Source organism: Urocitellus parryii, chromosome 4 (assembly GCF_045843805.1).
Source record: "Urocitellus parryii isolate mUroPar1 chromosome 4, mUroPar1.hap1, whole genome shotgun sequence".
Classification (NCBI taxonomy): domain Eukaryota; kingdom Metazoa; phylum Chordata; class Mammalia; order Rodentia; family Sciuridae; genus Urocitellus; species Urocitellus parryii.
Genome location: NC_135534.1, coordinates 188,530,355 through 188,547,927, shown reverse-complemented (window position 1 = coordinate 188,547,927; position 17,573 = coordinate 188,530,355). Strand labels below are relative to the sequence as shown.

General features: G+C 44.6%; 1 protein-coding gene across 3 annotated transcripts in view; it reads right to left on the bottom strand.

Moving 5' to 3' along the window:
- Positions 1-13,064: 13,064 nt before the first annotated feature.
- Positions 13,065-17,573, bottom strand: part of Palm2akap2 (PALM2 and AKAP2 fusion) — a 334,047-nt gene continuing 329,538 nt past the window's right edge. For all 3 annotated transcript variants that reach the window (XM_026391105.2, XM_026391106.2, XM_026391107.2), the window contains one exon: positions 13,065-16,686. In XM_026391105.2, the coding sequence (XP_026246890.2) occupies positions 16,588-16,686 (99 nt within the window). In that variant the 3' untranslated portion in view covers positions 13,065-16,587. The remainder of the gene's footprint in view (positions 16,687-17,573) is intronic.

Sequence of the window (17,573 nt, the reverse complement as noted above, 5' to 3'; positions counted from 1 at the left end):
CATTGCATTTGTAGTCTCCCATAGGATATGGTCGCCCTGAGTAAACAGGGTCAGATCAGGGCCAAACTGACTATTTTGTGTGTTTAAGGGGTCCTTAGGAAAGGTGGCCATCTGTCACCTGTCACTGAGACATGCCAGCCTCGTCACAGACTAATCTCCTTCCATCCTTTCCTCTCTTCCTTTTTTCATCTTTCTCTCTTCTCTCCCTGCAAATTAACTGCATATTAAAGACTTCCCATTATTGAAAATATATAGTTATAGAAGGCTGAGAAAAAACAACAAAAAAATGAATACTCTTTCTTGAAAAATTTTTCCACAGTCTGCCCCATTTTTAGCTTAACTTGGATCCCTCATGTCCTTCCTTAGGTCCAATACGTGTTTTTAAACCTAAGAGTCAAGTAGGTGCTGTGGGTGATGTGAATCGTCACTGTTTAACTTCATCAATGACATTTAAACACTCCCAAGGTGATTTTCTCTCTTCTCAGATTCTCTTTCTATGCACCTGCTCCTGGAGGGCCCAGAAATGTACTTCAATTTGAGGATTCATTGTGATTCCTTTCATGGATGATTAGTAAGATATAGTTGTTTCTTATACTCTAATGAAAATGAAGGAAACATTCTTTCATTTTAAAATTTTTTTGTAGTTGTAGATGGACAGAATGCCCCTTTTTATTTCTTCATTTCTATGTGGTGCTGAGGATAGAACTCAGTGCCTCACACATGCCACGCAAGTGCTCTACCACTAAGCTACAGCCCCAGCCCAGGAAGCATTCTTTTAAAAACCAAAACCAAAACCAAAAAACTTTGTTCTTTGCTTTTGTTTTTTAAAGGGTCTCACAGGCAACCTCTCTTAGAAATGAAAAAAAAAAAAAAAAAAAACTTTCTCTCCTCATTGTTCCAAAGGCTCCTGCAGGTCTGGCAGTACATGCAGGACACCTCTGTCCTGCATACAGGATGATGGAGACTTCATGGGTGTGGAGTCAGCACACCTGGGTTTTAATCCAGCTGCTCTTGATGTAGGATTTGGACCACTTAAATCTCTCAATTTCAGTTTCTGTAAAAACAAGAGAGAAAAATGCCCACTTTTGAAAGATTGAAAATAATGTGTTCACCTGGGCATGATGGCACATGCCTGTAATCCCAGCGGCTCCGGAAGCTGAGGAAGGAGAATCATGAGTTCAAAGCCAGCCTCAGCTTAAGCAAGGTGCTAAGCAACTCAGTGAGACCCTGTCTCTAAACAAATTCAAAATAGGGCTGGGGATTTGTCTCAGTGGTCAAGTACCCCTGAGTTCAATCCCCAATACCCCCCAAAAAAAGAAAGAAAGAAAGAAAATAATGTGTGCAAGAGTTCCTGGCATTCTCAATAAGAGGCAGGGGTTATTATTTTAAGTTCATTACATCTCCCTCTTCATTTCTCTCTCAGCCATCAACCTCCTGCAGACTGCTTCTGTTCTGAAGATCTTTAGCCATGAGCTTCTGCCCAAATTCAATGACTTCTTTAAAATTTTTCTTCTCTTTTACTTCTTCAGCATTTGTGACAATTAGCATTGACTTCCTGTGTCTTCCTCTCCCATTCCTCCTATAGTTTTGGGATGTCCTAGCTCATAGAAGTCTATGAGCTCCTTTAGGTCAAGAAGAATGCCTCATTTTTCTTATTGCTCCAGCACATGGAGAGGGTGTTTGGTAAATGTTCAAATGAATGAGTTAGAAAATCAGAACCATGTCCCTTCTTACCCTCCTGATCAATGGCACCAATCTCTCTATTCCCCTTAATTTATAGATTCTTTCAGGATTTGATTATTTTTTCTTTAATGAATTCTTGGTTAGGAGTAAAAAGTGGAACAACTAGTAGAAGTAAGATCATTCTAAGGAGAAAGAACAGGATGTGTAATGACCCTGAAGGACAAAAGATCCTGCTTTGTTTGAGGAGCTGAAAGAAGGCTGGTGTGATTCTAGTACAGTAAACAAGGGCAGGAACAGATGCTAAGGCAATGTATCAATCAGGACAGGCTATGTTTTGCTTCAGTAACAAGCAACCCCAAATCTCACAATATTTTTCACTTATGAAAAGTCTACTATATGCAGTGGGCAAACTTCTAGGGCAGCTTTTCTCCATGTACAGTGTTATCAGCAACTCACATTTCCACATTTTATCTCCACTCTTCTGGCACCACCATATCAATGGTTTCCCTAATCAGCATAGCAGGAGGAGAAAAGTGCATTAAAAGTTATATAATGGCTCTCAAATCACTTTTGCTCACACTTCATTCTCCTAAACAGTCATGTCTGTATGAGGAAGTATAGTCATCCCATGTGCCTGGAAGGACAGAAGAAATAGAAACATGGCTGAGCAGCACTACAAGTTAATACAGGTAGATTGCTAAGGGCCAAGTAGATAACAGACCAGGTTTCTAAGGGACTCATAGGCAACCATAGTATTAGCTTTCATTCTGAAAACAATAAGCAGCCATTGAGGGGTTTAGGAAACTAAAATGATTTGATTAGTAGTTTAACCAGATCACTCAGGTTGTTGTAGTAACAATGAATTTAGGGTCAATTTAAGAGACAGTGTCAGGAAAGAAGTGGGCAGGGCCAGTTTAGTGGGAGGGATACTGTTGGTTTAGGTGAGGGAGGAAGTAGAAGAGATGGAGAAAAGATAAATACATTTGATATATATTTTGGGACTAGAATCAGTAGGATTTATTAGAGGACAAGTACAAGTTCAGTTTAAAGGATATTGAGTTTGAGGTGCTCATGAGAAACAACGGTCTAGAGTAGTCAGGTGGATATAGAAGACTAGAGTTTGGGGCTAGAGATCATGAATTTAAGGATCATTAGTATGTAGAGATACTTCAGAGAATGAGAAAGGATGAGTCCCCTACACAGACTGTACAGAGAGAATGGTCTGGAATGAGTCACGCAAACTCTCATTTTGCTTAGGAGAAAATCCCTAATCCTTACTTAGAAGAAATGGGAGGAAAAGAGAAGGAGACAATGAGGGACACTGAGAAAGAGTGACCAGGGAGAAAGGAGAGCCAGGAGGTGTGAACCTTCAGAACTCAAGAGGCAAGAGTTCGTGCCAGACACTTTCCTAACTGAAAACCCACCACGAATCCCCTTTTTCTGCAGCCCCATCCTTCAGCCTGCAGCTGTGTTTTCTTGAGCAGGGGTTTGAGATGCCAGGGTCCCAGAGGTGATGCTATCGGATGAACCTCTGCATCCAAGGGCAGGACAAGTCGTCAAGATCGGGTCAGACCTGAGGGACTGCTACCAAGGCTGGCCTGGGGGTGCCTTTGCCTTTGCCTTTCCTGGGGAACAGGCTCATCTGCTAAGTTATGTGGGCAGAGGATTGGGTATTCTGGAGGCAGAGCTTGAAGGGAGAGGAGATTGGGGGAAGGGCTCATGTTTGTGTTCTTTCAATCCTTTCCCACAAGGCTGCTCCTGCCAAGAGCATTAGACCAGAACGATCTGCTTGTCAGTCACACACACATTTACACTTACCCCCTACCAACTCCTGAGCTGTCAAACCTGCTGGGGCAAGGGCTCAGGTTACTAGCTTGGCTGGCATACTACCCAGGCCTCTGATTTTCTTGTGCTGGTCAGAGCTCTCTCCAGCCTCTGCACAGTGTTAGCCCAAGGCGCTTTCCTAAGGTAGAGAACCAGCTCACCTGGTGCCCTAAATCCTGCACCAGGCAGGTGACTTTGCTTAGAGGTCCCCAGCCTCCCAGTACCCAGAGAAGGCTCCCCCAGGTGGCTGCCACGCCTCCAACTTGCACGGCACCACGCAAACTCGAGGCATGCATCCAGTCCCCTCCTTGCAGTTGTAGACACTGAACTTGAGTTACCTCCAAGAGCCCTGGAGGGTAACATGCCCTGGGGCTGCGGGGAGGAGGGCAGACCAACCCAACCCGTGCAACCTCTCCTCCCCCGCTAGAGGGCAGGCTCCCCCAAGCTGTTGCAGTCCGAGTTCCTAACTTTTGAGTCACTCCGTTATTAAAGCTGTTCATTCCAGTTCTTAAGATTTGAAACTGCCTGAATTTAAAAGTCCATCTCAAGGTCAAGTCAGATTCCATCTACTGCTCCCAAGTACCCCACCCAGAACAGTCTCGATTTGTACCTTTAAGGGAGGGGCGTGGTCCTCAGGCTCACTAGTCCCCGCGCTTTCCTCTCGCATTGCGCCACTTGGGGGCACAGGTAGGGAATGGGCACGTCCTTTATGTGACTACCTGTGGTCGCGGTCTTTTCCCTTGGCCGGTTACACGGGCCTCGCTCTTCCTCTGCAGACTAAATGTGGAGCCGTGGCGGCGACAACAGGCTCCTGCTATTGAGGGACTCAGCCCTGGGAGTCCTTGGGGAGAAGATTAGGCCAGATCCAGCCGCCTGCCTCCCCACCTCGGCTGCACTGCAGCTCCGTTCTTGACCTTTGCCTGGATTCTTCCACCCACCTCTGCTGACCCAAGCGGCCAGTGGTCACAGGCGGGAGGCAATTTCTGCACCTTCTCTTCCCAACCGCCCCACACCGTGGTTTTCCCCTCCAAAGTCCCCCCCCCCCTTCTCCTGTGCCAAGCCTAGTGGCTGAGCAGTCATTCAACGAGAGAATAATGAGTGGGCCTTCGGAGGCAGGAGAGAAGAAATGAGGACAGGTAGAAGGAGACAAACAGGGAATGAAAGACTGACCTTATTATTTTTTTAAAACCCCCACACTTTTTTTTTTAGTTTAAGATGGACCAATACCTTTATTTTATTTATTTATTTTTACATGGTGCTAGCACATGTGAGGCACTGGCTTTGATCCTCAGCAACACATTAAAAAATGTGTACACACACACACACACACACACACACGAAGAAGAAGAAGAAGAAGCAGTCTTAATAGCCTATACTGAAGAGGGAATGGAGGTGACAGGGAAGAAAAGTCGTGCCCTGCCAGCCCCCATAGGAAAGGTACTGAGCATCCTTCCCTTTGCTCTAGAAGTCCCTGGGCCTGTGACTGTGAAGCCCCAGGTGATTTGCTTTATGTGTACCTGCTTGGGGTGGTGGTGAAAAGCAGGCAGAATCGTGTCTTTCCTGGACACCAAGTAGCTCCTGCATGCCAGATTCTGTCTGGGACGAATGGGACAGAGACATGGAAAGTCATGCACTTTGTTCTTGAGGGTGAGCAAGTACGTTTGAACACACCGAAAAGGCAGAACTCATGGGGTAGGTCTTAGTTCAGGTTGCCATAATTAAGTACCTTCAACTGGGGAGCTCATCAACAACAAAATTTATTTTGTACCATTTGGGAACCTGAAAATCCAAGACTAATTCAGTGGTAAATTTGATGTCTGGTGGATGCCTGCTTCATGGTTCATAGAGGGCTGACTGCGTATAGTGTCCTCACATGGTGGAGGGTGCAAGGGATCTCTTTGGATCTCTTATAAGAGCATTAATCTCATTCATGGGGGGGGGCATCCTTAAGACCTAGTCACTGCCTCGATGATCCGCCTGAAACCACCAGATTGGAGATTAGGCCTCAGCTTATAAAGCTGGGTGTGTGTGTGCAAATATTCAGTTCATAATGGAAGATCACAACTTTGTCTTCTTCAGCCAAATTGGGAGTGGGGGAGATAAGGTGGGAACTTACTTGAGCCATATGATCATGAAATGGACTGGGAAGAAGCTCAGTGCTGGCATTTTGTCTTTCCCAGATGGGTCCTCCTTGACATGGGATGATGCCTCTCTGCTCCTGTGGCTGCCTATAACCGTCTGCAGCTCCATGCATGTGGGTGTAAACCTCCAGTTCCTTTCTCATCCACATGGCCCTGTCCTGGGTGCTTGTCCCTTTTTACATCTGCCTTCCTCCTCTGAGAGCTGGACCATGATTATGTCTTACTCACTCCTCTGAAACCCAGGACTCATTTAAAATGAATTCCTAGGATGTTATGCTTTCCTCTGAACTCCTTGAGCAAATTCCTACCACACTCTTGCTCTTCTTGCTGTAGATTCAGAATTGACTCAAGTCTGCAATGATGGAGCTTGGAAAAAAGAATCTGATGCTACAAGACAACCTACACGCCTCAACCTGCTCAGACCTCACATTTTCTGTCTGCCCAGAGTGAGCTTTCTGCTGTTTACATCTTGCACACAGCTAGGGGCGATAACCTGAAATTTCTTTTGCAATGTTTATGGAGTCCAGAGGGTTGTAGTTATCATGTCTCATCATTCCTTTCATAACAGCCTGTTCATCTCTCCAGTTAACCAGACTGATGGCCAAGGACCAAGTTCACATAGCAAACAGATAATTTAGATGACATTAAGTTTGTGAAGGTTGCCGGGCACAGTTGTGCACCCCTGTAATCCCAGCAGTGGGAGAGGCTGAGACAGGAGGATTTCGAGGCAAAGCCAGCCTCACCAAAAGTGAGGCACTAAGTAACTCAGTGAGATCCTGTTTCTAAATAAAATATAAAATAGCGTTGGGGAGTGGCTCAGTGGTTGAGTGCCCCTGAGTTCAATCCCTGGTACCCCCCTCACCCTGCCCCCCCCAAAAAAAGATTGTAAAGATTTGTGAAGAAGATGTGCTTGGACTGCACATTAATTATCAGAAGTACACAGGGCTCAGGTAGTGTCTACTCAGACAGCTGTATTACAAGCAAAGCTTAAAATTCAGCAGTCACAACAGAGAGATGTACTTTGAAAGAGGTCTGCGGGTCTCAGGCCCCGGCTTCTTTGTCTTTCCATCGCTGAGCCACATGGGTTTCCAGGTCTCCAAACCACCAGTGCATGAAAAGTACCTAAATACTAGAAACCTAAAGTTTACTTGTGATGAGAGGTTCTTTTTTTTTTTTTTTAAAGAGAGAGAGAATATTTTAATATTTATTTTTTAGTTTTTGGTGGACACAACATCTTTATTTTGTTTTCATGTGGTGCTGAGGATCGAACCCAGCTCCCCGCGCATGCCAGGCAAGCGTGTTACTGCTTGAGCCACATCCCCAGCCCTGATGGGAGGTTCTTATAGTGGTCAGCTTTAAATGTCAGAAGTCTCCAGGCTCCACCAAAACCATATCATAAACCCAATTATTATTACTAAACATTACAGGTAGGCTGGTGCATTCCTTCAGAAACCACTCAGGAACCCATGGTTAAAGAACATCATTTCTCTTTATTTAATGCCTCCCGCAGCTCCAGGCGGGTCTGGAGGTAAGCATGCCGTCAATCCAGACCAGCCCAGATTAACAGAACTGAACGACATGACAAACATATTCATCAGCCACAGGAATCTTATCCAGTCAATCCGCAAGGCTTGCAGCTCAGAGATAAACTAATACGAGTACAAGGAGCTACATGACCTTGAGAAGCAAAGAAAAGTGCAATGGGGCTAAGGATATCTGAACAAAGTCAATTATTTGTACCTGTGTGTTTGTCTATATGGGGGTCACAGTCCCTTTGAGCCGGCCTTATGCATACCAATTCTAGTCCAGTGATATGCAGGATTTGTGGAATGTGAGTATTCACGTGATATTGGTGTTGGAACAAGGAAGTGTGCAGAATCCTTGCATTAAGATCTAGGGGTATTCTGTTCAGCTAGAGGTCTGTTTTAGTCAGTTTTTTTTTTTTTTAGTTTTTCAGCGGACACAACATCTTTGTTTGTATGTGGTGCTGCAGCTTTTTTTGCTACTGTGACTGAAAGACCCAACCAGAACAATTGTAAAGGAGAAAAACTGTATTTGGGGACTCACGGTTTCAGAGGTCTCAGTCCATGGACAGTTTCATTCCTCGGGGCTTAAGGTGAGGAAGAACATCATGGTGGAAGAGTATAGCAGAGGGAAGCAGAAAGAGACTCCACCTGCCAGATTCAAATATGCACCCCATAGCCACACCCCCAAGGAATCACGCCCTCCAGCCACACTCCACCTGCCTCCAATTACCCCTCAGTTAATCCCATAAGGGATTAATCCACTGATTAGGTGAAGGCTGTAACCCAATCATGTCTCCTCCAAAGCTTCATGCATTGTCTCACGAGAGCTTTCGGGGGACACCTTGCATCCAAACCATAACAAGGTCCTTCCAGGACTATCAGGTAGTTCTTCTATGTTCTTCCCATCTTTCCTTGTAGCTATTCATCTTCCCATAGTTTGTGCTATTGTAACATAACGACAGGAAAGAGTGAACTAGGTATGGAAATGCAAAGAGAGAAGTCATGCAACTCAATCAACTCTTTTTAAAAAAATAACTTTATTTCTTTATTCTTTTATTAATGTGGTGCTGAGGATCAAACCCAGGGCCTCACATATGCTAGGCAAGTACTCTGCCACTGAGCCACAATCCCAGCCCCCTCAATCAACTCTTAACAGCCTATTCCTTTGGCTTACTTGGAGTTGTTCCTTTAACAGCTTTTATGGAAGCAGCAAAACTCCTGGAATTATGGTTTCCCAAGCTTTAGTAGGTTAACAACTGTCTTAATTGATGCAGGGAAACCACTGCCATTGAGGCCCCAGGAAATGGAGCCACTTGTGTTTTTTGTAACACTGCTTACTAGACCTTATAAATTCCTAAGGTATAGAAAACTGAGCCATGCCCATGACAACAAGATCTTGGGGGTGGCAGTAACAGGATAGAGAGCTGAAGTCTCTAAATGAGTGCTTAAAACCCAGACCTCAAATGCTACCCTTGGACTATAATGGGAGAGAGAAACTTCTGCTTTTTCCAGGCACTGAATTATTTATTGTCCCTCTTTGTTGACCATCTAGATTTACTCTATCCAGTACAGAAATGGGCACTTAGAACTGGGATAATTTCATCAAGTGTGTGTGTGTGGGTGTGTGTGCGCGCGCGTGCAAATTATTCGAATTCTCTGAGCAGGAGTCTCTTCATTTAACGGGGAGAGGATACTAACAGCCCGAACCTCAAAGGAATGTTCTAAGAGTTGAACTAAATAATCCACGCCAAGTGCCCTTAAGCACTGAGAGCTATTATTGGTAGAAACATGCAGGTGTCCCCTGCCATCTGGCCACAATGGTAGGCTTTCCATGGAAATGTCAGTGAAGTGCCACATTTGACAACAGGTTACATTGCACGAAGCAACAGGTAGGATTGTACACAGGGTAGTTTTGCTGCAGTGTTTGAGGGGACTCTGTATACATCTCCATGGATTCCTGTCTAGTGGAAAGTGAAAGTCGTCCTTGAACCCCCAAGGAGGGCCCATGACCATGGAAGGGTTTTACCTGTGGGAGCACTGCCACCTTGTGGCCATATTTCATACTTGCAGGCACAGATGGGCATCTTGAAGACAATTGAGAATTGAGGAACAGCAACTTTCCCCTATGGGTGAAGATGCTTCTGTAGCCTTCACCTTCATCTTGAGAAGCTCCTTCCTACATATCTCCTTGCAAGTTCCTGGAACATTGTGACCTTCCACTAAAGGGTTCTGAAACCTCTCTGGCTTTTAGTAAAAGCACATGGATTCCTCTATGTCTGGAAGAATATATAATTATATGGGTCCAATAGTGAGAGGAAATTTGAGAATATCTGGGCCATTCAAACCAGCTGTTACTTTGCACGAGCTCAGTATGCTTGCTGCACCATGAATGCCAATCAGTCAAGAGGCACAGTGGTGGGAATGAACGAATTTTATTAAGTTAAGCTAAGTGGAAGATGTCAGGGATTTTTTTACCTAAGGAACCATCTTGCAGGGGTGGTTTATATAGGAGATAGGTGATGGCAGACTGGCGGGCACCTTCTCACAGGTGGAGATTTGTGGTCAGATGATGCACCACTGATCCTAATGGTCTAATCAAGAGATGACTTCCAGTTCTACCAGTCTCAAAAACAAAGGTCACTATTTGCTTGGGCTATTGTTGTCACTGCTTAGTTGGCCCGAAGGCAGTTCCTAACTTACACAATGGACAGGGTAGAAGGGGTAGCTGCCCTGAGGCCTTCTTGCTGACCACCAAACCTTGTAATGAAAGAAAATAGACTTCACCTGGTGATTGTGAAAGACAGGAGCCAAAGTTAAACAAAGAGGCATGAGATCTCGGTGCTCAGACTCTTAACTTGCTATCGAATCCTTATGTTAAGTCCAAATTTACACTTTTGTCATCACTGTGCACCATCAAAATTTCTGATGGTCAAATGAATCCCTTGATCTGGACCTGAAATTAAACTCCGAACAGATGTAAATTTTGTTCTCTTTCCTATTTTCTCCTTAATCTGCCTAGCCCCTGTCAGAGGGCCTCACCAGATAATCAGAGTTGAAGTGGTGCTTAACCAAAACCCACGAAGTGGTGAACTGATGTGCTGGGCAGGCGCACAGAACTCTCGCAAATAGAGTGAACACCCAGAATCATATGCACCTGTGGCATGAATCTGTTTCCCAGGCGTGTGTGTGTGTGTGTGTGTGTGTGTGTGTGTGTGTTGTTAGGGATTGAACCTAGGGCCTTGGGCATGCTAGGAAAGCAACTGTACCACCAAGCCACATCTCCAACTTCACCCTCTAGTTTTCAAACATTAGTGGGGTAGGATCACACTTATTCATGTCTTGCGAATCACTCTGGACCATTGATTCCCAAAATGAGTTCTCTGGGCCAGTGGGAACAGCATCTCCAGGGAACTCTGTTGAAAATTCTTGTGCTGCTCTTCAGACCCACTGAATCAGAGATTCAGGGGAAGGGCCCCAACTGGGTGTAATGAGCCTCCCAGATGACATGGGCCCCACTCAAATTTGAAGACCACTGCTCCCAACAGGCACATTGATGGTACCTGCTAGAGAACACTGAAGAGTTAGTATGTGCTCAAAGTACATGGTCAGAGAAAAAAATAGAGATTTGCAATTTTATTCCAGTGGTTCAGAGTCCATCCTCTGTGAATTCAGAAGTTTCAAGAACTCTCCTATCACAGTTAATGGGCGTTGAGATCACTTTTTCTTGGTACAAGAAATCTGCACTGTGCAAACATTCTTCTTCCTCCCCTGCAGAGAAGGCAGGATACTTTTAGAAATTGCCAGTGTGGCATCACCAGGTATCTCCTGGGACCCTGTTCTTTCCTTTGGCATCATCTCGTACATTTAGAACCTTCCAAGTTCTACTTTTCAGTTCCCCATATTCTCTGTGTCCCCAGCAGCCCAATTATGAATTCTGGGTGGGATCTGTGCAGGGAGGGGTGTGCTCCAAGGTAACTTCATCACCTTACATGTGCCATGATGATTGCCATCTTGCCACCATCAAAACATGGAGATGAACCTGGGGTAAGGGGCATAGACCCCGACCCTTCCCACTGAGGCTCTATCACAGACCCACAAGCTTGTATACCCGCCCCTGGCCTAGGGAAGTCTTGATGCCTTGACATGGGAGGGTCGTGATGAGAGCCTGCTTAGTAAGAATCCCAAAAGACTTGCATCCAGGCTACCCCAGACTCGGCATCCCTTCTCCACCAGTCGAGGAAACTGGCCTGACACAGCCTGAGCTCCCAGTGCCTCCACCCACCATGGCAGTTCCTTGACTGACTTGGCTCTGCCTAAGGCCACCAAATCTGGAACTGTCTCCATAGCCCCTGGTTCCTGGAGGGTGCCCCACAGAGGCGCTTCCTTCCTTATTAGTGGGTGGACTGGAGGCCATAAACTGTTGACATGAAAGGCATTTTCCCCCCCAATTAAAGGCACGTGGAGTCCTTGGCCCTTTTCCCCAAACTCGTACTCTGGGTTCCTTTATTTCCCTACTCCTCCCTTAAGCCCCCCGCTCTTTTTTTGGCTGGAGCTTTATTGTGGTATCATTTGCATAATACAGTTTGCCCATTTCAATATACTATTCAATGATTTTTAGTCAATTTGGAGTTATGCAATCATCACCACAATTTTAATTTTAATGCATTTCTGTCACACAATCATTTGATTCCTCTTTGGCAACAGTGGGAATGCCAAGGCCATCTTCTCTTACCATCTCCAGGGAGAGATGATCCTGAAGAGAGGAGCCCAGAGAAAGTTCATCCAAAGGAAGAAACTTCTTTGCTGCTCCTCTGCAAACTCCACTCCTCCGAATTTTCACACCAAACCTGAGCCTGGAGGGCCAGCAGGAGGAGACGTTGCCAGCCCACCCAGAGCTCACGCAGGTCTGCTCCGGCTTCATATGTGAAAGTGCCATTGTGTGCTTCTGGGGGATTGGGGTGCGAGGGTTAAGAGCAACACTCAAGTCAGGATGCCCAGGTTCAAATTCAAATGTTGCCACCAACGAGCTACATGGCATCAACAAACTAACCTACCAGAGCCTCAGTTCCCTCACATGTAAAATGGAAACCAAAACAGTGCACCCCATGAGGTTCTTACAAGAGATACAGTGGCCAGGCGCATAACCCACGCCTATAAATCCAGCAGTCAGGAGGATCCCAAGTTCAAGGCCAGCCACAGCAACTTATGGAAACCCTGTCTCAAAATAAAAAATAAGGGTTGAGCTGAGGGTGTTGTTCAGTGGTAGGGTGCCCCCGGATTCACTCCTAGTAGGAGAGAGAAAGGGGAGGGGTGCGGGTGGTGCTTTGGCACCACCAAACATACAAGATGGTCGGATTGCCACCGATCATCTTGTATATTGAGAAGGGGCTTTGGGGACAGTCTGCTACAATGGCATTCCTTTGTCCCATACGTGCTGCAACAGAAGCAGGGGCCAAGGGCCCAGGCATGTACTCAAGGTTAGGCTAGTCTTCCCACCTCCCCTCAGTTAAACAAGTAGCCATCCTTTATAAAAACACAACACACATGGGGTTTTTAATGAGAAAATAACTGTATACTTGCATTGAATGCCTCACAATCACTATAAAACCGAAGCAGGATAATAACATCGAAGTGGTTAACATACACAGGAAAGCCAGATACAGAGTATAATTTTCAAATACAGTATTGCTGCTTTTTTCCCCCTCCTCCAATAAAAAAAGAAAGAAAATGTCATCTGGATAAAGAGCAACACAATCAAACTTGGCAGCTCACTGAATGCTAAAAATTCAGGAAATTGATTCTGTAACTAAAACTGGATATAGTCACCTTCTCTAATACTTAGGCTATTTTTTTCCCAATACATAGTTTAATTAAATCCATTCTTCATTTGAAAAAAAAATGTTTGTCTTCAGCGACAAGAGTCAACACTGCTTTAGTGTTTCTTGTTATGTGTGTGTGTGTGTGTGTGTGTGTGTGTGTGTGTGTGTGTGTGGACACTGATATAGATACTGCTTCTATGTCATCGCCTAGGGTGGGCAGCATGCATGGGTAATTGCATTGTCATCCAAGTAGAACTCAACCAACCTCTGTCACTGACAGACCCTGTTTCCATAATTTCTGGATGAGAGAACCAAGGCGTGTCAGTGGTTAGTCGGCTCTGGAAGAAACTGAACATCCATAAACACTGCAGCAAGGAATACTTCCGGGAAGGCTCTAACAGTTTGCAAAATCTCAACATTTGTTCTAGTTGACATTAACAAGCTTGTGCGCTATGGAAGGGTGAGGCCGAGCCTTAGAGGCAGAGAGCTTCCTGAGCCTCTTTCTCCCGGTGGATTAGACAGGAAAGACTTTTCTCCAGGGGTCTGTTCCATCTTCAGGAAGCTACAGGGGTTCATGTGGAATCCCAAAGCACAGTGCTCTGTCCATGGCGCAAAGCATGGGGTGGCAGTGAGGGGGAATGTTTCTTGAATGAATAAAAAAAACCAAAGAGCACAGAGAAAACCTGGCTCTACCCAGGGGAACCGTAATTTACATTTTTAATAGGAATGTCATGGGATTGTCAGTGAGTAGAGCAAGGAAATAGCAGTCATCCGGAAGGCAATTTGGGGGAACTAGTAGAGGTTGGAGATGTAGGGGACACAGTAAAAACAGGTCCGTGACTGGGAGAAAGAGTCACAGAAATCACATTTATTTCCTCATCTATTCGTGGAGTGTGGCCCAAGGGATCCTGGCTCTAGAGCCACCAGTGCCTCTTGTTCAGTCAAGGTGGCTGGCCTTGAAAGTGATTCCATGAACTGGGTGGCTTCCTAACGTTCCTCCCAGGCGCCAGCTCTTCTCCATGGCAGCTGACCCGTGGGTACAAGATCCCCTTCCAGACAGAACAAAAGCTTAAGGTAAGTGGTGAAAATGGTTCCCTCTTGTGAAAAATGGGGAGAGTTGGTCAACAGCATGCCTGTGCTCTCTAAGAGTTCCATGTCTGTCCCAAAACATGAAGCACAGTGTATTTCCTGAGCAACCCATAAATGTAGCCTACTGGCCACCATCCTGACTGCCACTGTGCTTGGGGGCCACAGGTGCTGCTGCCTCCTCTGCTCCTCTGATGTGTCTCCTTAGAGAACGCCCCTCCCATTCGGTCCTCAGCCCAGAAATCCTTAGACAAACGGCGGTCCTCCTTCCTGGGCGCTCCCATTCCAATGGGGCAGGACTTCTGCTCTAACATGGAGGTCACCTTCCTGGGAATACCTGGCTCCATGCCAGCCTCTGCCACTATAAAATGAACTCCTGTATCCGGGGTCTTATTTGTTCAGTGTCCCCCAATGGCTAGCACTTGGCTGAACATTCAGGAGAATGAACCATCCCAACTGCCACATGCCCACATGCAAGGTTGGCTACAATCTGCAGAATGTGGGTGCATACGACAGGTACTGGAGGCACTTTGAAAGGATCTTTAGGGATTATTGGCCAGTTCCATCTTTTTACTTTATGCCCACCATTTGTGAATAAACTTTCCCTCAAAGTCAACACTAGCAAAGATAAAAAAAAAGCAAAGATAATGTGTGTAACACTACATACGGGTTTTGTGGAATTGCTACTTATGAGAATAACATATCAGAGCTTATGACATAACAATATGAAAACAAAAAAAAAGAATTTTAATGAGATCTAATTTAATTATTGCTTTTAAAAAATGGTTTTAAAACAAAGGAAAAATAACGAAGACTGGTTAGTTATTTTCTCATCCAGAAATGTAGGGCACCCAATTACTGAATGCCCTTATCATATTGCTTTAAATGACAGAAAAGAGTAAAGCTAGCATCCTCTAGTGTATACTAAGCATGAATCCAAAGCATGGGAATAAATAGGATACATTCCTAAATGTCAAATTACAAAACTACTCAAAACTCTGCAATTGTGATTCATGCAAATACCATGTTAGGTCAATTTAATATTACAAATACTGCATCAGCTCGGTGCCTTTATATCCCTTTTCATAAAAAAGAAATTCTCACTCACTCCTGATGCTGGCTAACATCTTTGGAGGAAATAACTGTACACCCAGGTGTCGTGAGCAATCGAAATTTAACACACACACACACACACACACACATACACATATACACACCCGTGAACATACACTCGTTACATAAACACACAAAGGTGTACACACACACACACACACACACACACACCATCTTTAGGATTTGTAGTTGATTCCAAGCCTGCACTTAAAATTTCTATATTTTTCTCTTTAGCATCCTGAAAAGCATTCAGCCAAAAAATAATCTCTTTCATGTCCTTCTTCTCCCTCTCCCTCCTCCCTCGTTCTCCCCCTACCTTCATTGACTTTAATGTTTCCTTTCTATTGACCCCAAACATCCCTTCCTTCTTCCTACTACCTCTAAGGCTCACTTTATAATACAAAATAGTTATAAACACTTTTATTTCTTGCCATCTACCTCTCTAAGGCAGAGTTTGACCCTTTTTTTTCCCCCCAATTATTGCCATCTAAAAATACCCCTACCATCTTGAACCAAGCTGTTCAATGTGTACAGGTTTTATTCATGTTTATATTCCCCTATCCCATCATAAAAATAGTCGTTGCCCACTAAATATAGTTTTCACGTGAAGAAACGTAATTGTGAAAATGTGTTCTTCTAAACTACACATCAGTCAAGAGTATAAGCGGACAAGATCCTAAAGCTAAAATAATCCATTTGGTTTGGCTTTCTCACCCCACATTCCTCAACCTCCTAGTGTAGAAGAGATTGCATCTGCAACATGAAGATATATTGTCTTAAAAATATGGATTGTATACATTGCAATCATTAATTGCTCCCAATTAAAAATAATCAAATGTAAGAGAAATATTATCCTAACTGCCTCTTTGGGGCAACCACAGAGAGGAACACCATTCGTTGTATGGCTGCTGGAGAAAATGGTGCCAATCCAACACCTTGGATGCCACGAGCAAGGGGTGGGAAGCCAGAGCAGAGAAATACCCTGTGCCACACAGATGGCAACAGCCTGGGCCCTACAGCTCACTAATGGACTTATCCTCAGTGTCTGTCCTCATCACCCACCAAGGCTGGTCAAAGGTCTGCCCTCAGCAAATATGTTGATTTGCTTATGATGTCTTTGTCTTTTTGGATCAATTGTGGACTGGTCCAAATCCAGAGGCTTCTTTGAGTCACAAAGAAATCCTTTTTCTTCTGACTCCTGGGTCTCAGAATTCGACGGGTGGACCCCCTTTTTGCTTTATTCTTCATTGTTGTGTGTTGCAATTTCTGGTCTACAGAAGGATTGCTGAGTTTGTATGCACTTTAATAAATAGTCCATCAAAATGCTTTGATGTGATCATTTCTTGGTTTCTTGGTATCCCAAGCACCAAAGACGTTTCCTGGGCCGAAGGAAGTTTATTCATTGTCCTCTTCCTCCTGGTTGGCGTAGATCCCTGCCTCCCAGCGCAAGGCCAGTGCGCTCTTCCTTCGATTAACCCGTGTGGCCTCAAGGACCTGAAGAGAAAGGGAAAAAAATTACTCAGGGTTCATGATGCTAATTACGTACACGTGCCAACTTCCCATTTCTTTCCTCTATTCTCCTCCTCAACAGCATCAACATGAATGAAAAGTAATGAAGTGTCTGGTTCTGCGGTTGGTAGAGAGGACAGGGAGGAGAGACTGGAACTGTGCCATCCAATATGGTGGCCACTGTTGCCACATGGCTACCAAGTACTTGAAACGCAAGCCTGAGAAACTAAATATTTAACTTAATTTTAACTTACTTAAAATTTGTAAATAGCCCCTTTGGCTAATAACTATATATTGGACGGCACAAAGGACAGATCCCCTGAAGTCTCTTCATAAACAGGCAGATCAGAAAGTAATTCCTAACTATTGGACCAGTGTGGATACAAGCCAAGCTTTGTGGATCTATGGAAGGTATGATCATATTTGTATCACACCAATCTACTCTGGCATAATTAAACACAAAGAGTCAGTAACTGAAAAATATAGCTTTTGGGGGTCAACAAAAAGCAATCTCAGCATTTTGATGAAACTTCTTTAGGACCACATGTACTAATAAAATCAAAGGTGACAACATCAAAGACAAGTGGGCTTGCCACCACCGAAATGGGTCCTCCTTCCCTCCTGTTCACTAGCACAATCTGTAAACTCCTGAGTGGAAGACTTTAGCCAAAATGTTCCAGCTAAAATTTTATTAAGATAAGGTGCAGATGAATGGCATTTATGTGGCCAACACACAAGAATTGGTCCTAGGTCTTTGCAGTAAAAGCAAGACCAATCATGCCAACCAATTACTCTGGCAATAGTTTAGGGTGCAGAGTTTCTGATTTTAAAGAAAAGTTCAGTAGAGCCAGTACTGGTTGGTTTTCCAAACT